The sequence below is a fragment of the Thalassophryne amazonica genome, chromosome 11 (genome assembly GCF_902500255.1).
Source record: "Thalassophryne amazonica chromosome 11, fThaAma1.1, whole genome shotgun sequence".
Lineage (NCBI taxonomy): Eukaryota > Metazoa > Chordata > Actinopteri > Batrachoidiformes > Batrachoididae > Thalassophryne > Thalassophryne amazonica.
Window position 1 is genome coordinate 16109157 of NC_047113.1, and position 26170 is coordinate 16135326.

At 39.6% G+C, this 26170-nt stretch overlaps 1 protein-coding gene across 4 annotated transcripts in view; it reads right to left on the reverse strand.

Annotated features, from left to right (window-relative positions):
- Positions 1-1920: 1920 nt before the first annotated feature.
- Positions 1921-26170, reverse strand: part of gria1a (glutamate receptor, ionotropic, AMPA 1a) — a 262134-nt gene continuing 237884 nt past the window's right edge. For 2 of the 4 annotated variants that reach the window (XM_034181029.1, XM_034181028.1), the window contains exons 13-14: positions 16564-16698; positions 1921-3051 (exon numbers count right to left, since the gene is read on the reverse strand). In XM_034181029.1, coding sequence (XP_034036920.1) covers positions 2884-3051; positions 16564-16698 — 303 coding nt within the window. In that variant the 3' untranslated portion in view covers positions 1921-2883. Of the gene's footprint in view, positions 3052-16408; positions 16699-26170 lie in introns of all 4 variants that reach the window. The other 2 variants (XM_034181031.1, XM_034181030.1) reach the window with 1 other exon arrangement.

Below are 26170 nucleotides of genomic sequence, written 5' to 3' on the forward strand. Positions count from 1 at the left end.
CAGGGAACACCTGATTACATCAGATGAAGCAGGTAATAATGGACTAATATTTCTCCAGTGGATGCATGCAATTTGTTTGACTCTTTTTTTGTCACCAGAATTACTCCAAAAAACACAGTCTGATTTCTAAATTTAGCATAGGAGTGATTGATGGGACAACAAAGAAGCCATTTAATATGGGTGTTGATCTCCATCCTGGAAAATATGTTTGTTTGGTTCTGCCATTGTGAGATATTGTATCTCTTGACATTTTAAACTATTTTTCATGAAATGATGCATACAATCTTTAAATGGACCTTGCAGTGCAATGGGACCCAGAATAGTAGCATCTCCAACCATCCACCAACTTCAGCAGCAATGCACCAACCTGACTGATGTCTTACAAGGGTGCAGGGATACAGAGCACTATCTCAGTTGACAAGGGACATAGCTACCAGGGAAAGAAAAACTTAGACAAGCTGGAGAGGTACCACCCAGATGCTACCCAAGCTCACAAATGACCTGTAGGTATGTATCCCCAAAGGATCCTATCTTGGGAACTTTCCCAGCTGAGTGTAGATCTTCACCAGCAATGGCTGGAGTCTGTCCAAAGATGGTGTTTTGTAATTGTCAAATACACCATGCAGTGCAGTAGTACTTCTGTATCTCAGACCACCCACCACTTTCAGCAGCTGCACCAAACTGATGTGTTACAAGGGTACAGGCAGACAGGGCATAGCTTTTCAGCTAGAGATGCAATCAAGACATTGCTGAAGCTCATAATTGAAATATCTAAACTGTTTGATGTAGTGGTCTTCAATAAGGATTATTGTTTTACCAATTTCACTTCGATATCTTGCTTGTTTTCAAAATAACTGTGCTAGAGGCAAAGATTTGTCCTAAATATGCAAACACACAATCAAGCAAAAATAATCGCCAAAACTAATCATTTCTGGAGTGCAAACACTAGATGAGATGAAGGTGACGTTGTAAGACTATAGACTTTTGATCACACTTATGCTATTACCTCGGAACCCTCATTCTGCTTTTAACATATCATTCAGGTTCATGACAGTGAATCTGATAAGGAGCAGCATGTTGTTTTGGACAAGTTTTCCTGACACAACTCCAGATGATTTTGAAGAATGGGGCATTGGTGATCTTGATCCAGGTACCTTCTGTTGTGGAAGTCATCACACTGACCCACTGCACAAAGCTGTTTGAGGGTTGGCTTTTATTAACTTTCATTTTGAGATTGCTTTCTGGATTTATCACCTTTGAAGTTGAGATTTTTAGTCGTTTTATTAATTTTATGTGTGCATTGTTGTATTTCTGGTGTTTACGTTGTTCAGTACTTTGATTTTTTTTTTTGGAAATCGTGAAATAAATAGTTATTATTTTTAATAAACACTGGCTATAACTTGGGATCTAAAAACATAGTAAGTCCCTTCGGCTGCTCCCTTGTTTGCACTCAGGGTCGCCACAGCAAATCCAAGGTGGATCTGCATGTTGAGTTGGCACAGGTTTTACACCGGATGCCCTTCCTGACGCAACTCCACATTAGATGGAGAAATGTGGCAGGGGTGGGATTTGAACCCGGAGCCTCCTGAACTGAAACAAAGCGCATTAACCACTTGTCCACTAAAAACATAAACATGGGAAAATAACACAAATAACGCAAAGCTTTAGGGTAGAATTTCCCTTCAAGGCTCACACATGCCCTTCATCACCACTATACCCTTCATTCCCGGGCACGCCACTCTGATTTCAATAAACTTGACAAACTAAAAGCTGCATATCTTCAGCACAGTAGCGTAGCTATCACAGAAACCTCAGCCTCGCAAATCGATCTGTGAATCAGCACCAGCAAGTGGGTGCGACATTCCTTTTACACTCCACATTCTATCCCTGTGCTGTTTTATTTAAACAAAAAAGCATCAATGACAACAAAAGTTAGATTTTTTTTCCCAGCTCAAATATGAATTTTTATCTGCTCTGTTCACATGTTCATGTTTAAATATTCTCTGTAATGTATAGGCAGACATGCTATGGGTGCCACAACAGTAGAATACAGTGTAAGGTCACTCATTACTGTACACAGCTTAACATATCATGGGCTCTATGACCAGTTCTCTGTGTCTTTCTCTTCTTTATGATCAGACCTGACAATTAACAAGTGTTTCGTATCATTGATAACGGTCATATGACACAACTTCAAGGCATGATGAGTTAGATGAGGTGTAGCAGCTGTAGTAGCCTCTTCAAGAATGATAAGTTTCAGTCGGAAAAGCAAAGCTCTTCGTTGGATTTCAACAGTGCAAACCATTCAGAACTGCCCAGGCTACATGGAACACTGTGTCCTTCCAAAATGGCGTATAAATGTAAGAGCGACAGGGTGGAATTTCCCAAAACAGTATCAAATGAGAGTCAAAAGTGTCATCCTCGACTGTGCAAACACGTTTGATCAGAAGTCAGAAAGGATGTCGGTAGTAAAAGTCAGCAATGGGGCTGAAGATACTGCACACGCATACTAATGTCAAGAGTTCCATCAAAATGGCACATTGCAGGCATCACAATGAAGAATAAACATTTGTTCTCCCACATGAACACAGTAAAAAAGAGACAAAAAAAATTACGCCTCATTGACGGCTTCTTTATTGCAGCACATTTCCCTTCTTTTTTCATCCACTTGTTAAAAAAAAGTTGTGAGTCTAAGTTTGTACAGAGCGGTTCGAGAGTGCATTTTGGCAGTAAGAGTAATTAAGCCTTGTATGAGTTGAGCAGGTCGACAGCCAAGAGATTATAAGGGTCAAACCAGACAGCCATGATTTGGAGGCTCCAGAGTCTTGTGCTCTTCCAGTCGTGCCCTGCCTATTCCCCGCCGCCAGCCGAGTCATGAGGTGATCACATGCCGGAGGCACCCAGTCCCATGCTGGCGGTGTGGCTCATACAGGGCAGCGTCTGCACAGTCTTGGGGAAGTCATGGGTGAGAATTCGTCCGTTCTCGCCACCGCTCCCATTGCCGCTCATCCTGGTCAGGGTGGAGCAGCGCATGGCATCGTTGATGGATTGCTGTCAAGAGACAAAAAAGTACTCAAGCTCCAGCCACTTCTTCAGTCTATCGCACAGACATGAACTAGATACTGGTCAGAAGAGGAAACGCTCATGCCACAGTGAGACCTTACAGAGAACAGAATATACTGTTAGGACTGTTCAAGGTCTTTTGGAGCAATTATCTGCAGAACGGTTAAAAAAGCTCTTTATTTATTATTTTTTAAGATATGCACCATAGACTGGAAAATTTCAGAAGCAATTTTGACCCGATATATTAAAAACAAAAAAGGGGGTAGCAGGGTGGGGGCGGTGGTGGAAAATCATCATAATACCATTGGCATTGTTATATTATAGTATCATATTAAAACTAGGGCTGTCTAAGTTAATGCAACAATAATGTATTTATGCAAATGCATTTTAATGGGACAATTTGCATGATTAACACATGCATCTGTGACCCTCTGCTCATGCCATAGTTTGGGAACCCATGCAGCAGTTTGTGGGTGGCAGCAGAAACAATTCCTATCAAGCATTCATTCATGGTGTCATATGATGTTCTTAATTTAGACTTCACAGTCACTTATTGGCATGATTTTAACAAGCTTTAAGAAGTTTTAACAAGCTCACCACAAGAACCAGCATAAAATGTTCCAATTAACAGAATAGGTAGACAATTATTTAGCAGTATAGTTGTCCCAAAATCCTTTGCCCTCCCGTGACATCAGTCTTGCTGTCTTTATTAAGCTAAAATCCCTCTGAATGAAAGTTGAGGAGCAAAAATAACATGAGCCCTTTTTAATACAAAACTGCAGGAGGTAATGTATTTTCTCTATGAAATAACAGGCAGAGATCAAGATGTTTGCTATTAAGGTCAAAAGCTGCTATTTAATTCATTTTGTATGTCTTGACACCAATGATTCTACACGTCTGTCTCTAACTAGACCAAATTACTGAATGAATGTGGACAAGGTTACATGCTTTCATGGCAGCAATGCTTCCTCCTCGCAGTTGCCCACCAGATGTTGTGCATATGCATGGTCAGAATTGCATGCATATTTACACACATTTGTAAGTATAAGTTGGTAAATTCCACAGCTGGGGTAGAAATGTTTATGTGCATGGTTTTAAGTACAAAGCTGTGTGTACAAAAGGTTGATGAATGAGGGCCCTGGAATTTTTGGAATGATGGTATCGGGCCAAATCAATTTTTGTCTACTTTTTACAGCAACATACGTACATGTTAAATATGCTAAACATCCTTGAAGAACTTGAATTCTGTTTCTGTGCATGCAGAAAACACAGAGCTCATAGTAAATTCTACTCCTCAAATACTTAACTTCTGTGACATATCAATATTTATTCTCCTGCTGGTTGTTAAACGCACCCACTGAGCCGATAAAATGTTCCTCTACAGTATGTTTACACAATGGGCCTCATGCAAGAACATGTGGTAACCAGTTCGTTCATAAATGGTGTGTAAGAGTGATTCAAGAGAATTTCCTGCATTCACCACTTGAGTTTTTCACAAATACGAACAAAACTTAACAAAACAAAGCAGGTGGTCCAGACCTGTATGATATGTTGTGTATTTAGTCTGCTGTCATCCAAACCTATGTTTTCAGTTAATATTTGTATATTTCATTCCCTTGAAGAAGTTTTATTTTGAAAATCCTACATAAATTACGTCATAATTATGGTGACATTGTCCTGTTTAGCTCTACAATTTTAATTGCAGTACATTTTTAAATTTAATCCCCCAGCATAATCTATCCATTTAAGGATCATTGGGGGGGGGGGAGGCTGGAGCATTTCACAGAGGTCAGTGGATGGGTGGGTGGGGGGTGGGGGGGGTACACTGTTGGCAGGGCGCTCAAGGGCAGGGCAGGGCTGACACACTGAACTTATTCACACCTATGGTCACTTTAGCGTTAACAATCCACCTAACTTGCATTTTTTTTGGAAGTGGGAGGAAGCCATAGTTTCCAGAGGAATCCATACAAACACGGGGAGAACATGTAAAATATACACAGAAAGGACCAGGTTGGAAGCAAACCCAGGACCTTCTTGGTGTGAGGCAACAGTGCTTACCACTCAGTCACTATACCCATACAGCATAATGACATCATTAATTTGATATGTTAATTTATTAGTTCTTGGGAAATTTGCAAGAATCACGAAACCCACTCTGAGTGCCTTTGTTGGATGTGGATAAACCACCCCACAGCCAAGGATGGGGGTGGCTAGAGGGATCAGAGCAGTATGGGAGATGTTAAATTCCCTCACGTCCTGAAAGCAGATACTTCAGCGGGTGGGGTGGATGGGTTGTACTCCGATCCATCCTACACGGAGTACAAAGATTCCGATCGGCATCTCTGGCTGATTCCCACCACACCACAAAGTAAAATGAAAATCTCACACTGCAAAACCTAAAGCTTCATCATTCTTAGTCTCAGACTTGATCCCTGACCACAGCGGTACTTGATCACTTAACTATGGTGAGATGTTTTTAATCCATTTTCACGTCAAACTAAATTACTTCATTATTTCAGCAACCAACTCAGACCTTCTTGAATGAATGGACATCCCACAGCCAGCAATGGCTCTTGCTGGCTGTGGGATGTCCCATAGTTTCACTTTTTCATTGGACAATCTCAGAACTAGATATATGGGCTGAGCATATAGCCATATATTGCATTCATTCATACATACGGACACAAACACAGGAGAACATGCAAAGTCCACACCAGGTTGTAAGCAAGCCAGGACCTTGTAACTGTGAGGCAACAGTGCTAACCACTAAACCTCCATGTTGCCCCATATAGTATGGTATTGTCGGTTGTTAATTAGGCTAATTCATAAACCTCATGAACACACTTGTGGTTTGCACATGGTTTACACACAAGTGGCATTTGAACTGATCATACTAAAAAAAATATGCCACATATGAGAGGAATTTATGAAAATGTTCTTGCATGAGGCCTGATGCATAGGAAAGAGATGTAGAAATGCATCCTCTCTGAAGGGAGAAGGGACATAGCAAGCAGCTTGTTCCTTGGAGACATAAAGCCTGATTTACTCAAGGTTAGTGCACAAAATACTCGTATGTGCAAACTCCATGCCACCTGCATACAAATCAAATGTGCAACCTGATCTATCAATGTTGTGCACTTAGGATGACATCTTTCAAATGTGCAAAATATCATGTATTGTTCAGTTAGTATTTTGTCTTAATATGAAGTTTGGGATGTGTCTACACTGAAAAAAAAATTGGAGTGATATTTACTTACCTAGGAAAGTTTTTTCACTCAGAAATTCCAAGTAAAATTTACAAGGAGAATTCTTAAGTAAATTTTACTTGCATATATTCGTTTTTCTAAAAGAATAACTCAAGTAACATTTATTAGCAATTATCAACTGAATATTTTCACCCCACCCCTGCCACATTTCTCCATATAATGTGGAGGTGCATCAGGCAGGGCATCCAGTGTAGAATTTGTGCCAAATCAACATGCAGATCCAAACTGGATCTGCTGTGGCAACCTTGAGTGAAAACAAGTGGAACAGCTAAAAAATTTTACTTTTTATGAATAAAGACAGAGTAAAATTCAATGAAAAGATTCAAATGATAATATTACTCCAATTTTTTTTTTAGTGTACCAGAGTTACAAAATATTGGGAGGAGAACACTGAAATAGGTTAATTTAATTAGGGAGGGGTATTATTTCAAAAACTTTTGAAATCTATAAATTTTTGCATGGAATATGGAAATATACATGTAATAAACCATAACAGTATAATTTTTGGGTCATTTGATTCCAAAAACCCATATGGATGGAGTGTTTGAAAATTTCAAGTAACGCGTGTGTCATATACGAGGTCTGTTAGAAAAGTATCCAACCTTATTATTTTTTTCAAAAACCATATGGATTTGAATCACGTGTGATTGCGTCAGCCAAGCTTGAACCCTCGTGCGCATGCGTGAGTTTTTTCATGCCTGTCGGTTGCTTCATTCGCCTGTGAGCAGGCTTTGAGTGAGGTGTGGTCCACCCCTCTCGTCTATTTTTTTTATTGCAAATAAATGTCTGAATGATTTGGATCTTTGATGCATCAGTTTTTTTTCCAGAAACTGTGAGAGACCTCCAGGTGGACACCGTTCGAAAAATTAATATGGCTTTCAGGGACGATTTTATGGGGATTAAACAGATTACGGGGTGTTACTGCCCCTTTAAGGACGGCCCACAACTGCTGAGAGCGCGGCACGCTCCCAGCGCCGATGGACAGGCTGACACCCCGCACAAACAACCAGATCATTTCCAACGTGAAAGCTTTGTTGATCCGGGACCTCGTCTGACTTTCACAAAAAGGCAGAAGATGTGGACATCAGCACTTTTTCCGGCACATTCCACCATTACAGGAGTTTTTTTCATGGAAAAAGAAGCCGAGGGACGCGCCACGGAGCCGTTCATTACGCGGGACAAAAACACCGCAGTGTTGGTCTCACAGGACGGCTTAAAGGTGGATTTCAGATGGATTCCGGTTGCTTTTCAGTCGTGTGTTTATCCGATTGTGATTGTGCATGAGCTGGACCTGCCCCAACATGTCCTGTGAGGCTTCATCATGGCGTTTCTTTTCGCCATGCAGCTCCGCCGCGACATGTGGAATTCCTCCGCCTTTGTTCCTCTTTCCATGACAAAAACTCCTGTAACAGTGAAATGTGCTGTTCATTTCTAAACTGGACGCTGTCTTGATCTGGTATGTCCTCTGACTAGCACAGGAACTGTGAAAAGACGTGGACATCAGCAGGAGTTTTTGTCATGGAAAGAGGAACAAAACTCACACATGCGCACGAGGGTTCAAGCTTGGCTGACGCAATCACATGTGATTCAAATCCATATGGTTTTTGAAAAAAATAATAAGGTCGGATACTTTTCTAACAGACCTCGTATGTGCTGTTGACATAGAAAACGTCATGCTGAATAAATTTATTCATTCGTTCATTCATTCAAAACCACTCTGTTGCTTATAATTAGTTCATTGTGGCCATGTCATTCTTTACATGTGATGATTATACTCAACTGATGTTCCTGAAATAAAAACTACATAGATTTTGTTTGTTACAATTGATCGTAACATATGTACTGAAATTAGGTTTTTTGTCAATTACTCTTTAAAAACACCAGATAGGCTTATTGATACTATAGAAGTTGAATATAAACTTGGGGTCAAGCAACATTTGGAGCCAAATTTCAAGTCTCTAGGTGCAGACGTTCTCAAGATATGACATTTTCATTGATATTTTTGGTGATTTTTGAACCCGATATCTTCACTGGCTCCGTCCATATGGGTTTTTGGAACCAAATGACCCAAAATTGATCCTGCTATGGTTTATTCCGTGTATATTTCCATATTCCATGCAAACATTTATAGATTTCCAATTTTTTTGAAATAACACCCCTCCCTGATTTATAAAGCCCTGATAGGGCTATTCCACAGAACACCGTTCCTTCACATTTAATCATGAATAGAAAACTGGGGCATGTTTTGAAGCATCATAGTAACTTATTGATCCATCTGTGTCAGTCTTGAAATAACTTAGTATACGTTTAGCATACATTTTTTACGCTTAGAAGTAGTTACGGCCATCATCGGCACCTGTTTTGAAATTGGGGTCAAAATTTCCAACTGTTGAAAAATTTCAAAATGATTCACAAAATCATCACTAGTGGGCAATAACTTCCAGGTGTTCATAGTCTTAACGGCTTCAGTCATGTTTAGATGTCTTTAAACAGGGTATTCCTATTGAGTACAGCTTGAAACTTCATCAGTGTAAATTTTTGAAGCAGAAGCAGTTTTTGTTGTGGTTCTGGCTGAGGGTGCAGCATCTTACTTTTGTTTTCAGGCAGGTTGCCAGGTCTGCACTTTATTAGCCAGCCTGTTAGGGATGATGGAAAGTGGTTCGTGAGCTTGGTTTCAGTGTGGAAGGTACCTGGCTCAAACCCCACCCCTGCCACATTTCTCCATGTAATGTGGAGTTGTGTCAGGAAGGGCATCCGGCGTAAAACTTGTCAATTCAATATGCAGATCCACCTCGGGTTTGCTGTGGCAACCCTGAATGCAAACAAGGGAGCAGTCGAAGGGACTTACTTTTATTGTTAGGAGACAAACTAGAGTAAGCTGCTTCATCTCCTTTTTACACTTTTTTTTTTTTTTTTTTTGGATCGTGCACAATCATAATAGAACGATGCCCTGTGGAATACGGTTGTAAAAAGATTTAAGAGGCTCATGATTTTGCATCTTTAGTTTGCACATTTGAAAACAGAGGGCTATCTGTGTCTGTCTGGTGGCATGCACGGAGGCTGAAACAGCAGGTCAGTACCTTGGACAGCTCCAACTACAAATAAAACATACAGTCCACAGATCTAAATGATTTTCATTCTACCTCACGTCCACCCCAGTTATATGAATGTGAAGAGAATAAATTATCTCCAGAGTTAGTACCGCTGCTGTGAAAAGCACCTCTGTTGGGTGGTGTGGCGGTGGGGATGGGGATTGGGGGTGAGGGACATTTCCATGGCAGCAGTGCTGAATCGAGGCTTGGGCCATACACCATACACTTATTGTAAAATAACATAAAACCACTGTAAAGGCACATTCATTTTAGGTTTTGTAAATTTTCACTAAATAACATTTTTTAGTTCAAATGTGTTTGTCTTATTTTTTACATAGGTTGCAATTGGCTGACTGAATTTTATTTTGCACTTTTCCTCATTAACACTCACCACTCACCATTACCACTCACTGTCATTTGCGCTCTCATAAAACGTTCAGCAATCTATCATGCAAAATGTTACTGTGACCAAGCAATTTAATATTCATTATATGGGATCTTAGTAAATCAGGCCTATTATCTTTTATGGGTATGATCAGTTATACACTTTAAAGTCTGTTTTTTAGGACACCAAGTGGGCTACAGTATGGTAGTTTGGTGGGTAATTGCAAATCCTAGATTACCCTCGAAAGTATGACTTTACAATAACTATGCTCATTTGTGAGCTATTGTTAGGTTGTGATTTAATGCTTTGTTCATCATTTGGAAAGCATTGTTCGTACTTTAATTTTCATCAGTAAGTCATTCTTAAAAACAGTTATGAATGTTTTGTTCTTGGAAAACAAGCCCATCTAAAAAGGGTGATGGCCAAGCAGTTCATGTGCTTCTATGTGGAGTTGCATCAGGAAGGGTACCCAGTGTACAACTTGCCAAGTCAACATGCACATCCACTTCGGATCTGCTGTAGCGACCCAGAGTGAAACAAGAGAGAAGCTGAAGGGGCTTACTATACTTAATAAATGATACATATGTTACTGAAGTATATAAGATCAATTAGAAAGTGAACATTACTGATGACCAAACTATTCAACCTGGTTTCATGGCAAGTCATGATTCAGGAGCATGAAATATACATTAATCTATTGGTTCGTGATATTGTGATGAAAGCGCCTCATTTTCGTCACGGCAGCACAAATTCATTCCGTGATGGCTGCACAAAATAAAAAGTGAAGCAGGGGGGTCGGGTTGGTTAAGGTTAGGGTGAGGGGAAGGAGTAGGATTAGGTTATTGTTAAGGTTAGGGTTGGGGGTAGGAGTAGGGTTAGTAATTTTGAGTAAAAAAAAAAAAAAAAAAAAAAACGTTTCGAAAATTTGACTCATTTCATGGCGAGAGCACAAAAAAAAAACAAAAAAAAAACAAAAAAACGTGAGACTGGGCTGATTTAAACCAACATTTATGCATCCCTTTAAAAAAAAATGCAAAGCTTTAGACATACATTAATAGCTAGTGAGTGTGAAAATACATCTTTTGCAAACACTTACCAATTCTGGAATTCATGATTAATTCATAAGTTAATAGCAGTTAGGTAATATGTATTGTGTGACCCATGTTTTACAAAACATTTACAAATGAGTTGTAAAAGTGTGCAGTACTGAAAGACAAAACACAAAACATACAAATTAAGGGTTTAGATGCAAAAACCTCAGGATCTCCAAAATGACTGTTTTTAGTTGTGTGCAACATGCACCTGGCTGCTCAACTAACTTTCCGTGTGCAAAAATATTAAATTTTAAATGAATAATTTCCATTTTATTTATGGAAAGCTGTACGTTTTCTAATGTGCTTTCCTTTAAATTCCCATTTTAAACTACAGTTTTCACCATTAAAAAAAACAGAGCTACTGGGTTTAGCATCTGAACCCTTCAAATATTTATCGAGTTTCACCCCTTGAAATATTTACTAATAATTTATTGAATAAATTGTCAGACATAATTAACTCATGTAAATTAGTCACCTATAGTAATAGTAATTTAGGAGAAGATTTAATGCTAAACATGGCCTATGACTATAAATTACCCCAACTTGTACTTTTTGGAAGAGCTGTCCAAATCCACCATTTTGGTAGTATTGGGAAGAATTTGTAAAAGATGTAATAACACACTCAGTAACTATTAATGTATGTCTAAATCATTACATTTATACAAGACATACACAGATGCAGGTCTAAATAGTTTGTTAATCATTAACTTTCATGTTCTATATTAAAATCCATAAATAAATGATAACACATTGTTAATTAAGTATGAAAATTCAATTAACAAACACATTATTGATGGGCTTATTTAACAGAAACAAACATTTATAACTGTTTACAAATGACTTACCGATTAGAATTAATATATGACTAATGCTTTACAAGTGGTGAACAAAACATTAACTAATACCTTACAAATGCTAAACAAATATGTGTCGTGTGTAGTTATTATAAAGTGCTGTCAATTCGACTAACAAAATGCACTTATTCATGGTCTAAAAATATCTTGTCAAGGAGGGGAAAATAGTTATTTTAAATACTATGTGGAGGGAACATCCCTTCTCCTCCCCCAGTTCTTATGCCAGTGGTATCCGCACAAGCAGCTGTTACCGTCACTGTCTGCTGATGGCATCGAGAAATTCAAGAGCAGAAAAATCTGTTTTGGAGTCATAGGATGGAAGTTTCTATCATTTTTCTAGGCCTGTGTGATATTGATGTGTGGTAAACAGTGGTACTGTCCAATATCTATAAATGCCCTAATTTGTAACAGGAGGAGCAGATTGAAGTGTGGGCAGTAAGAACAGAGCTGAGGCTTCACTTATTGGTGTTAATAGCTTTATTCGCCGGCCGAGTGCAATAAAAGCTACCGTGCTCAAAAGCACGTGTGAGGTATGTGTGCGTGTGTGCACATTCGCACCCATCCCGTTCTCCAGCTGATTAAACTGGGCAAAGACATTGTGATCTGGAGGATTGCTGAACGGGCATCGGTGAATTACAGTGGCCTCTAATTGTTGTTTCTTTCAAGACCTGCAGCAGAAATGCGCCGCTGGGCTGAGACTCCTCGCCTGTTTCATCAGTATTCTGATGAGGCGTCTGTGCGTAAGGGCTGATTAAAACATAAGAAATTCATACTGAAGATCAGTCTTCTTCTTGGCTTCTTCTTGCTTTTTTTTTTTTTTGGCTGTTTACATAATGGGTATTTAAGAGTGGCCTGAGGGAAATTGAGCTACAAAGAATTTATTTATTTTTTTAAATTAATCAACAAAACAGAAGAGTAGTACAGTCATGGCATCGCAGTTGCTGGGAGGCAAATCCTCCCATCTTCCACTGAGAAATAAAACACTTTCAGATTTCTGAACGAAGAGTAAACTGGAGTTAGAGCGTTCGACATTAAAGCAGTGATGGAACACATGTGAGCCGCGGCAGGCCCGCCGTATGGGAGACATATAAAGGATGTTCACCACGATGGGCCCTGCGGTGCGACACAGTCAGCAAAAAGAGAAGAGGGAGCAAGGTAGAGGTTTGCTGAGAAACACAGATAGAGAAATGTACCAGTCTGATTCAAATTGCTTTTACACCTGTGCTGCAAAATTGAAGTACATAGATTGATATGCATAAGAGCGCTGCAAAATGATTGAATACGTGTAGGAATGGAATTCGAGTAAATGCTGAGAAACTTGCTATATTTCACACTGTCATTAAATTTGCCACAAAATGTAAGTGATTACGCGCTTTAGTTGTTACATAAGACCGTGTAAAAAGTAAAATCTTATTTTAACAACTTGGACAATTAAGTGACTAGCGTACTGTAGTGAATAATTCAGGTGCAGTAATGCACACATAAAAACAAACAAAAAACAAAACAATAACCTGCTGTTACCTCCACCAGCATGGTTATGTTTTCATCCACAGTTCTGTGCAATTATTATTATTATTATTATTATTATGGGGGGGGGGGGGGGCACATTTAATGCCCCTAAAACCTTTTCTAAATAATGATGAACTGATAAATTTTAAACATGTATCACATCTGAATGAGGGACATGCTCCGTTCTGCATTTCCACACCCCAACACCATTGAAGCTGTGTTCATATTGTGTGTATGTATATCAGCTGTTACTGTTCACTCAAGTTAAGGAGCATTCTAGACTCACCCACCGCGTCCTGGATGGGAACCACCTAGGCAGATGATCCATACCTACCTCCTGAAAGTAACCAGTTTTCTGCCACAGTCAGGTGAAATGCAGATGTCTGTTTGGCCTTCTCCAGCCACTAGGGTCCCCATCACTGAAGCACCTGTGTGCTCGGTCATGCACAGAAGAACCCACCACATGCCCAGCATGTTGTAGCTGAATTTTCCTCAAAATGCAAGTGAGGGAACATCATCTGAGTCTTCCTAAGAGCACAGCAACTGCACACCATGATGTTAAAAAGTTTCAGCTTTTATCGCTGACTACAGTGATGGACAAAACAGATGTTTTAACTTGAACAAAGACAAAAGGCAGCGAGAGACAGATCATTTCAGTGCAGAGAGTTACCTGGTTTTCAGCATGGAAATATGAGTATTTTAGTGATACTACAGAGATATTCAGCTGTGGCATCACAATGAGTTGATTTTTTAAGCAACCATCAGATGCAAAACTTCCTGTTTCACTACAACACTCTGCTAAATGTGACAAATTATTGTCCATCTTGCTAACACTGAAAAATAACTGAGTCTCATGTTGTCACCTGTCTGCGACTGCAGACAACAGTAATTCTGCTATAATGACTGGTATGATGTTATTATCATAAATATGTGAAAGCAGCATTAGTATAACAAAATAATCCATGACCTCAATTACTAGATCACATTGAAGGATCCTTGCATACCACTGGAATGGCTTTTTGTCAATTGTTTCTTAAGGAGACTTAAATGAGCATATCCCTTATACTGTGAGGGAATATTAGCTTTTGGCCATGTGGTGTGAACGCAGGTGCTTCAGTGTCAAGGAAACCAACAAATGGAAAAGGCCAAGGGGATGTACATATTCCCCCTAGCTGTGGCTGATAAATGGTTACTTTTGAGAGAGGAGGGAAGATTGGTTGTCTACCTGGATGGTGGCCATCCAAGACCCAAGGTGGTTTTGCACCGTGGTGGATGCATGGCCCCTATGCATGCTCCCAGATGTTAGCAAAATAACTGCACCCATTGCAGTCAAGCTACTGCGATAGCTAGATAGGACTCACAATGTTTAGCAACAACAAAGCACAATAAATGAACAGTGCAACCAACAGTTTTGGGGTGGTAAATACCTGCATGGAACAAAGCCATAACTGGCTGTAACTATGATATAGTTTATAGAAGGGGGTGATATATCATGTTTCAGTAGGCCACTGAAGTTTTTTTTAGGGTAAGACATATTGTCTAAACAGACAAAAATGATGTTGTTTATTCAAAGATCCCTACGGACAAGGCTTTTTGCCTCATTAACCTACAAGGAGGGTTAATGACGCAAAACAACTTCTTGATATCTTTATCATTAATAGCAGAGATACAGAGGAACATAATAAAACACGTTTCACTGAAATCCATAGTGGGCGCACCGAGATATGACCAAATGAAAATCGCCAAATATTGCATTCTTAACCTAAAGAGCGCCACTTATGCAAAAGCTACCTAACTAAGCCACCACCATTTATGCAAATTTGGAAAGAACTTGTTCCAGTGTATCCAAATATGCATAAATGAGCAAGGCTTATTCAGGGCGCAGGCCCTGGGAGGGTCCCAAATGTAGCTCAAAATGCCAAAAGTTGTGACTTGAAGCGCCACCTATAGGCGGCGCCCTCAGTTAGCCTTGAAAAATATAATGCTAAATGGGAGAACTCCATCCATACATTCAAATACCTTAAGATCATTGAGGCTTACTGAGGGCGCACAAAGATATTCAAAGGCCAAAATCCACATTTTGACTATGCCACTGTTTTGGCCCCTTTAACCCCTACCATAATAAGGGCCGTATTTTTCCTCCCAAAGGGATTTTTGGATAAAAAACACAATTTTTGTGCATTTGGACAATACATCTTCCCCTAAAAAAAACTTCAGTGGCCTACTGAAACATGATATATGACCACCGATTTGAAAGATTTTGGCTCTTAACACCACTGAACACTGATTTCAAACTGGCTCAATGTTTTAACAGTGACTGGAATCCTGACCACTTTTGACCATATTAAATACATCATTTCAAACATGGTTTAATTTATTCAGTACTCTACTGTGATATGTAAAAAAAAATAAAAAAAAATAATCAGATTTATAAGGTTGTTACAATCACTTTACCTGTGATTTACTAGGGGTTTATTGGCATTTTTTGTATTATTATGTATTGCGCTTTAAATCTGCTAAAAAATATATTATTTTGTTAAATATCAAAAATGAAGTTACTTAAGTTAATGTAGTTTTTGAAAGAAATATAAACATACTCTATCTCACATTTAATTTTTATTGGAAAAAAGGAAGTTTGTACATTTCAAATTTTATTTTCATTTGAGTTAGTGATCAAGAAGATTTGTTAAATGAAAATTATGTGATGCCTACAACCTTTGCACAGTACTGTATCTCTGTTTGCTATAGCTTGTAGGAACAAGTGAACCACTTTTCCAAAACAGTAAAATTGCTAAACCTATCTGCAATTAAACGGCGATTTTGGTGGCAGATTTGGATAAAAAGCGTTTTAGATTATTTCGGGCTAATTTTTCACTAATAAATGTCCTATTAACTAGTTTAGTAATCAAGTCAGCTAATATCCTCAAAACAGGCTCTTTTCCACAGTAATCAGGCATAAAGACAATTTGAAATCAAGCAATTGAGAAACACAGCAGGAGGCCAGTGACGGAGAGAGTGAGAGAGGTACAGAGCATTGGCACTGCGGTGGAAGCCGTGAGAGGCCCTACTGTGATTCACGGTTAGATGGACGGGGGTGAGGAGGCAGATGTCATCATCATCATGGCTTGATCACAGCATTTCCTACCCCATGGCTGTGCTCTGCCCTTATATCTTAACAGTGTTGTTGGCGTATAGGCCGTAGCTCTGCAGCTCTGTGTAGGGGGCGCTAGCACCACTGTCTAAGGCTGAGCAGTGAAAGGCCTGAGCGGCTGAGGCAGCAGCGGCTCGCGCGGTGGACACCTTCATTCGACGGGACTCGGTCCTGGACTTGTAGCAGAACTCCACCAGTGCCACCAGCATGGCCAGGCCCAGGCCACCAATCAGGATGTAGAAGACTCCTGCCACATTGCTGAGGCTCAGAGCGCTTGTCTTGTCCTGAGGGAGGGTGATTGGGGGGGGACAGGCAGGGACAGGTGGTTAGAATTGACATAACAAGGTCGGTACATAGACATGCAGTATAATTCATGACAAATGCACACTGATTTCATAATCCTATATGTACACACACACACATGCATGCACACCCACCTGCATACACCTGTGACAAACAAATATTCTAAAGAACCTAAAAAACTAGATGCACAAAAACAGCAATGCTGATTAGATAACAAAGAGCATAATACACGTGTACACTCACACACAAACAAAACAACAAGGAATCAGACTCTACAGACCCGTTGTAACTGATTTACTATTTACAGTATTTTGTGTCTTAATGGTGTAAATTAAACTGAAAAAAGGACAAAGGTCTGTTTCCTCCAGGAAAGAGGGCATGTTTTCACCCATGTTTGTTGGTTTGGTTCTCTGATGAACTCAAAAACCTAATAACCTATTTCCATCTAACACTTTAAAAATCACCATTGGTCCTAGATAGAGGTTTTTTTTTTATTCATTTTTGTCATCTGAACTTAGTAAAAATCATATCTAAAGTGAAAAACCCTTGTCTGCACTTTTTTGAAATTTTGAATTCAAAAGTAAAGTTGAACTTTTTAGGTTTTTTTTTTTTTAAGTGGTGGTGGTGGGGGGTGCAGTTTATAGTTTGGCTCCAGATACTAAACTAATTTTTTCTTTTGTATTCCGCTGTTTTTCTCCCGCTCACCACAATGGATGGTGATGTGGCACGAGACTTGCATTTCATTCCATTTGTGATCCAAGTGCAGATAGAATGGGGTACATTTGGCCTTGAATGAGAGGTCATCTTTTTGGGAGGCTTGTGTGCTGCAACACACTTGCCTCCCAAAAAGATGACCACCCTGCCCCCCGCACAAAATGCAACACCAAACAAGTGGCCAAACTGTACGAAAGTCAGAAATGTCTGATCTTTTTCTACCTCAAATATGAACACTTTACACTGCAAAGCCACTTATTGTACAAAATATTTGATTTATCTCTGTGATGGAGGTTTATCCTTGACCCTCTTCCATGGCAGACATTGATAGCCTTGATGTGGTGAGGTAAAGTATGTATTTATCATATTTTCATGTCCAAGTTTCTTATTTCAGTGATGGAGTCTGAACTTTGGGTGATATGGTAATAATGGCACTCATTTTTTCCCTGGCTATAGTAGGTCCCTTAAATCTATTTTTTATGCTGTTAATAATTACAGACTTTCTTCTGCATTTCTCTGACACCAGAGCATCAATCTTCGATGACTAAACTCCCTTTTCTGGGTCTCTGTTTCCAGTTTTCTAATTGGACAGTAGTGACACATGGGGGAGGATTTTGTATTTTTGGGACATTATTTATTCATTATTTACACAGGCAAAATTCACAATATTGTAATGTTATTTATGCAATTATTTGAAGTGACAAAAGTTTCCTGAATCTGGCATTGCACACCTGTACAAGCCCATTGTTCTTCAAAACATAAGGGGATTTTGAGAGAAGTTGACAGAAGTGTTATTGCAATAGGGCCATTGTGCAGCAGTGGATTACATAAACTCATATAAGTACAGTAAATACAGCTATCACATGGTTCAATATGTAAAATAACATTCAGTCCATCAGTAGGCTCTTTTTTTTATAGTAAATAGTGTTTTTAAATGAGAGCGGGACGTCCTGCAGCGCTTCCAGGCGCTGTCGTCGGCCTGTTTCGAGCTGAAACCATCCTAATTTAAGGCTTAATTCACCCAGGACATCGTGAGAGAACAGAGAAGATTCAGAAGAGGCCGGCATGAGGAATTTATGCGGACATTCCACTGTTTAAGGACATTTTTTTAATGAAAGACGTACGCGCAAATTCGCCGAGTCGTTTCCGTGACGACTCGGCAAATCTGTGTGCGCCGCGACAGGAAAAACACCTCCGTGTTGAAAACCATTTGTAGAATTCAGGCGGCTTTTAATGGCTTTCAACAAGTGAGTAACTTAGAAATTGTTTAACAGCTTGGGCATGTTCCAACTTGCCCGTTAAGATTTCCAACGGAGGTGTTTTTCCTGCCGCGACCCCCCGCGGTCGGGTCCAGCCCGACATGCGACTCTGCCCGCACGTTCTTTCATTACAAAATGACCGTTAACAATGGAATGTCCGAATAAACTCCTCATGCCGACTTCTTCTGAAAGTTCTCTGTTCTCTGACGACTTACTGCGTCAACAGAGCCTGAAATGTGGAAGTTTTCAACTTGAAACGGCGAGACGCTGCCGCCTCGAAGCGCAGATCGCCGTCAGGCGCCGTGGACCGTCCTTAAAGCGACACTACCAGACCAAAATCTCTCATCAACCGTTAAAATTTTTACCGAAAACCAGCTGAATTTATTGAATGGTGTCCACTCAGTTGTGCCTTACAGTTTTGAAAATTTTTTTATCAAACAAAGCAACAGTCTCTGAGCCATTCCTAAACAATGACAAAAATCGACGAGCGGGTGGACGACTCCTCACTCAAAGACTGCCCACAGGCGTGAAAAAACTCTTGCATGCCCACGAGGGTTCAAGCATGTCTGATGTAATCACACGTGATTCAAATCCATATGGTTTTTGAAAAAATAATAAGGTCGGATACTTTTGTAATAGACCTCGTATGTATGTATATATATATATATATATATATATATATATATATATATATATATATATATATATATATATATATATATATATATATATATATATATATGGCCCTTGGGGAGGCCAGGTCGAGGCCCCACATTGCACCCAGGGGTCCTTGGACCGACCTTATTTTCCATCTATATGCTCCCCTTGGGCCACATCATCAGCAGGCATGGAATATCCTTCCATTGCTATGCTGATGATACTCAGCTGTATGTCAGGTTGGACCCCACTTCTTCATTTTCCATTCATACCCTCACTGCCTGCCTGGAGGAGACAAACGCGTGGATGAATGACAATTTTCTCCAGCTAAACATCACAAAAACTGAAGCCATTCTCATTGGCACCCCACATCAACTGAAATCATCCCCCCTCAAAATATTTTCATTCTCTGGCCACAACATTCCATTATCAACATCTGTTACAAACCTGGGAGTCCTTTTTGACGCCAACTTTTCATTTGACATCCATATCCAGCATATCTGTAAGACAGCATTCTTTCATCTCAGGAACATCTCCAAACTCTGCCCCTCCCTGTCATTGTCTGATGCTGAGAGGCTGGTCCACACCTTTGTCTCCTCCAGGCTGGACTACTGTAATGCACTCCTCATCGGGATCTCTGGCAGAAATTTACAACGTCTCCAGCCCATTCAAAACTGTGCTGCCAGGATCCTGATGGGGGTGCCCAAAACTCAACACATTACTCCCATCCTCAATAAACTCCATTGGCTTCCTGTTAGGTTCAGGGTGGAATATAAGATCTGCCTCCTGACCTATCAGTGTCTCTACAGCGGTGCCCCAGTGTACCTCAAAGAACTTCTGTCCCCCTATGAGCCCATGCGACGCCTCCGCTCAAACAAGTCACCTCCTCCAGGTCCCCAAAATCAAGCTCCAGACAATGGGGGACAGAGCTTTTCAGGCAGCAGCACCACACCTGTGGAATGCCCTGCCCATCAACCTGAGGGTGCCACAGTCAGTGGACTCTTTTAAATCAAATCTTAAAACGTTTTTATTTCAGAAAGCTTATGAATTATAGTTGCTAATTTAATTGATTTTAATTGATCCTATTTTTATTTTTTTATTGTTGATTGTTGTTTTATGCTTCTGTTCGTCTGTGGCACTTTGAGATTTGTTTACAAATGTAAAGTGCAATATAAATAAAATGTATTATTATTATTATTATATATGATGTCTTATCTTTCTTATGTCTTATTATTTATTATTATATATGAGGTCTATTAGAAAAGTATCCCACCTTATTATTTTTTTAAAAAACCATATGGATTTGAATCATGTGTGATTGCGTCAGACAAGCTTGAACCCTCGTGCGCATGCGTGAGTTTTTTCATGCCTGTTGGTTGCGTCATTAGCCTGTGAGCAGGCTTTGAGTGAGGTGTGGTCCACCCTCTTGGCGGATTTTTATTGCGAATAAATGTCTGAACGATTTGGAGCTTTGCTGCATCAATTTTTTTCCAGAAACTGTGAGAGACCTCCAGGTGGACACCGTTCGAAAAATTAATATGGCTTTCAGGGATGATTTTATGGGGATTAAACAGATTAAGGAGTATTACTGCCGCTTTAAGGACTGCCCACACAACTGAATTTTCATGCAGTTTAATGAAAAAAATGTTAGTGATATTGTCACATGGCACATATTCTTCTGTGTATGATATTTTTTCTTTGTCGCTGTCACTCATGATGTCAGTTGCTATATTAAATTACAAACAGTACAAATATTAATTATCAACTATAAACTGTAATTATGAATTTTCCATCACTGGAAATTAGATTACCACATTTAATGTTGGTTGAATAATCAACAATTTAGTTCATATCATGAAATAATGAAGTTGGGAAATAAAAAAGTTTCAATTTTGACCCTGCAACAGACCGACGTCTTGTCCAGAGTGTATCTTGCCTCAAGCCCTATTAGTGCTGGGATAGGCTTCAGCCTCCCCTTGACCCTTAATTGGAGTAAGCAGCTATAAGAAATGGATGGACGGATGTTCCAATTTTGGGAACTTTCATCAAAGTGTCTTTATTTGTCTCCCTAAGGAGAAATTTGCCTTGGACAGAGGGGTCTGCTACACAACAACACATCCGGTACATACCACCCATACATCAAAAACAACAACAACATAGTAAATCAAAGTTAATATATAAATACACAGCATTATTAACATCTTTCTGCAAATTCCGCAATACATAACCTTATGTTATCTTCCCTGAGCTATGATGGCTCAAAAAACAAACAAAGAAACAAAGAAACAAAACAAAACCAGAAGAAAAACTAGACATGAGCCAGTAAATGGTTTCACGGTATACCGCAGTATGAAAAAGCCACGGTGTCAAAACAACTAAAATTTTCTGTTATACCGTCCCTACGGTATGAGCGGTTTATGAGAATTCTTGACAGGCAGAATGGCGGCAGGCGCTGCCGCCCTTCCCCTGGCACGCACCTCTGTCTCCGTTTACAAACAGTCAGCTAACGTTAGGTAGCTCTGCATCATGGCTGAAGGAGGTGAAGCCTGCACTGAACTTTTCCCTCCGTCTAAAAGGACGAAATCAGCTTTTTCATTTTATTTCCTGTGGAATAGCCCTTCAAGCCAAAAACGGCGGCAACAAAGCACTGTAGCTATGGCCTGTGTCGCAGAGCGATTCAAGATACCTACAAAGAAGAAGTAAACTTTATCCCATCTTTGAAACCACTGGGAAGTACAAGCGGTGGACTCGAATTATGCTTGTGGTTGACCAAATTTCTCCCACAAACATGTCAAGAAGGACATCTATTCCAAGCACTTTGTTGGTGAAGCTGGGCCAATATTGAGCATCCAGAGTTCTGAACCTTATTCCAGCCACGTTTCTCCCTAAGCAAGTAAGTCATGTTTCTCCAGGGGCATGCTACATTTCTAAAAGAGTGACTATTATTTTTGTATTTTCTTTAAAGTTATCAGTGGTATAGTGCTCGCAGCAGTAGACATTGCGTCAATTAGTGCACCTGAATCATGCAAATAGCCATAATGTTATTAAAGCACATTTTAAAGCTATACATAATACCGTGAAACCACTGTATTTTTGTCCACGGTTATCATATCATCCAAATCTCACACGGCCCATGCCTACTGGAGACTGTTTTGGGGTTTCTGTCCTTGACATGGAACTTTATTTACCGGTTTTTAACCAGTTTGTGAACTATAAATTTAAAAGAGAACTCAAAACCAGAAACATTAAAACACAGATTCTACATGAAACAACTAAAACAAATTCTGGTTAGACGTCTTTAGGTAAACTTGTATATGCAACTGTATATGTCTGTACATGTTTATGTATACGATACATGTTTTATTTATTTTGTTAGTATGACCAAAGCAGATGATCACACCACTAATACCCCCATCACACATATGCTGATTGAGACTGAATTGCGTGAGTATGACGCATACGGCCACAATCGGGAAATACTGACTTGCAGTCTGAACACCAATGGACTGCAGTCTGTGAGCATCTACATATTTGGTCCCATTCGCTTGGCTGTCCCGAGTGTGTTGCACATCTTCACAACACTCTTAGTGCCATTGAGATGGATTGCACATCTGGCGGCGGTCTATGTGCAGTTTTTGCGTTATCTGATCGCAGTCTACATGTTCTGACGGCATCAAAACAGCATCTGAAATGATCTGATCTTGGCTGATTGAGCTCTGACACTGATCAGTCACAGCAAAGCCTGCTGACATGTTGTGCCACATTTGTCCACCTCCACTGGCCAGGGAGGGCAAAGGAAAAGTTGACATGTAATAACATGCATGTGGACCACCCCCCCAATTATTATTATTATTATTATTATTATTTCACATTGTAGCTTATATTTTCACTTGTTTATATGTATGTCTACTGCTATTCTGTTATAAAAAATAATCCTTGAATCCAATGTGTGTCGCTGTCATATGGAACAATGGGGCCTAACAAGGACATTATTACATGAAAATCCATTTGGGGAAAACCTTTGTGTCAATTGAAAAGATTAATGCCTCATAAAAGCTGTAGTCCTTTCAGGTGGACAAATTACAATTTATTATGCCTCTACTTACATTTGACCCTGCAATTAACACAGGGTATGAGCTCACTCATGCTTTTATTTTCCATGTACTTAAATCAATAGGTTTTAATCCTCAGGGGTTAATTTGCATTAAATACACAAGATAATGTTTCACTAGAATAAAACTTATTAACGTCACGAATTATGCCAATGCCCTGTTCTGCAGCTATCATCCAAATATACACAAAATGAGTTACATGGTGTCCATAGTGGTTCTCTGCATTCCTGATGAAGTGAAGATAGTGAATCTTAAATTTATTTAATAGTCTGTGAGGCATGTGAGCCATCAGTACAAGGTTCTGTGCTATAAATTGACACATCATCCCGAAAGCCTCAGGGATTTTCATGATGGCATTTTCTGAAGAATAGCTAAAAATCATCCACTTTTGTTTTCACTTTAATGTTAATTTATTTATTTATTTTAGCAAATAGGTACAGAGTTTGATATAAAGCAATATATTAGAAAATAACCCACCTAGTTGGCCATATTTCTTCAGACATTGTGGCACCACCAATGTGTCATTCATTCCTAAATTTCCATCCATCCATTTTCTATACCCGCTTAGTCCAATAAAGGGTCATTTTGGGGAAGGTGGGGTGTGGGGGGTGCAGCCTTCCCCAACTTTTTCCCCCAAAATGGAATTTCTCACATATGAAGCAATCATTACAATTGAGTTGACCACTGAGAGGCTTGATTTCTCAAAATGTCTTAATACAACTATGGTTATAAAAATGTGAAATTGTGCTTTAAGGTATTTCAGTCATTTTGTCAATATATCAAAGATGGGTAATTCTACGGTAACAGAATTAAAATCAGAGTAAATTTTATTTATGGTTAGTTAAAATATGGCCACATTTTGCTATCAGTGCAATTCCATTTCATAGGATTGCCCAGATGTTAAAAGTACATATATAATGCATACATTATTTGTGTTGTGTTTTAATAAACACAACAAATATGTCCAAATTAACTGTGTATGTACAACCCCAATTCCAACGAAGTTGGGACATTGTGTAAAATGTAAATAAAAACAGAATACAATGATTTGCAAATCCTCTTCAACCTATATTCAACTGAATACACAAAGACAAGATATTTAATGTTCAAACTGAAAGACAATAAAGTTTATCAGTTTGAACATTAAATACCCCAATAAATTGGGTTTGTATACACAGCCAAAACACTTCAGAGTTTATTTGATCTCTAATTTTAATATACTTGTGGCCTGATTCACTAAAATTTTGCTTGTGTAAAAACACCATTGCATTTGCAAACACACCTACATTGAGGCAAATAAGCATTTGATCCATGGTCGATTTTGCAAGTTTCCCACCTACAAAGAATGCAGAAGTCTGTAATGTTGTATGTGTAGCAAGCCTCTGTCCAAACTAAATTTCTCACAAGGGAGACAAATGAAGTAAAGTAATTTTTATCGTAGGTACACTTCAACGGTGAGAGACAAAATCGACCTTGATAAATTGTGTTGCATGTGCAAATCTCACCTAACAAACCCCAAATTGCATGTTGACAAAGACAAATGAGCTAAGTTGACAATACATGCTACTATTTTGTACATTTGACACATCGAATCCTCATTGAGTGCTGTTTGTAAATCAGCATGTCCAGTGAAGCAAATAAGTATTTGATCCACTGTCGATTTTGCAAGTTTTCCCAGATGGAAAGAATGGAGAGGTCTGTAATTTTTATTGTGGGTACACTTCAACTGTGAGAGACAGAATCTAAAAAAAAAAATCAGAAAATCACATTGTATAAGTAAGTCCCTTCGGCTGCTCCCTTGTTTGCACTCAGGGTCGCCACAGCAAACCCAAGGTGGATCTGCATGTTGAATTGGCACAGGTTTTACGCCGGATGCCCTTCCTGAGGCAACTCCACATTACATGGAGAAATGTGGCAGGGGTGGGATTTGAACCCGAACCTTCTGCACTGAAGCCAAGTGCATTAACCACTTGGCCACCACCCCCACAGAAAATCACATTGTATGATTTTTAAATAATTAATTTGCATTTTATTGCATGAAATAAGTGTTTGATCACCTACCAACCAGCAATAATTCTCACAGACCTTTAAGAAGCCCTCCTATTCTGCACTCTTTATCTATATTAATTGCACCTGTTTGAACTTGTTACCTGTATAAAAGACACCTGTCCACACACTCAATCAATCACACTCCACCCTGTCCACCATGGCCAAGACCAAAGAGCTGTCTTAGGACACCAGGGACAAAACTGTAGACCTGCACAAGGCTGGGATGGACCACAGGACAATCGGCAAGCAGCTTGGTGAGAAGGCAGCAACTGTTGGTGCAATTCTTAGAAAATGGAAGACACACAAGATCACGGTCAATCTTCGTCGGTCTGGGGCTCCATGAAAGATCTCGCCTCGTGGGGTAAGGATGATTCTGAGAAAGCCCAGAACTACATGTGAGGACTTGGTCAATGACCTGAAGAGAGCTGAGACCACAGTCGCAAAGATTACATTAGTAACACACAACACTGTCATGATTTAAAATCCTGCAGGGCACGCAAGGTCCCCCTGTTCAAGCCAGCACATGTCCAGGCATGTTTGAAGTTGATTGTCCAGTGACCATCTGGATGATCCAGAGGAGGCATGGGAGAATGTGGTCAGCAAGGTTGGGTAGGATTACTTTGAAATGTATTCCAAAAGTAATCAGATTACAAGTAATCCAA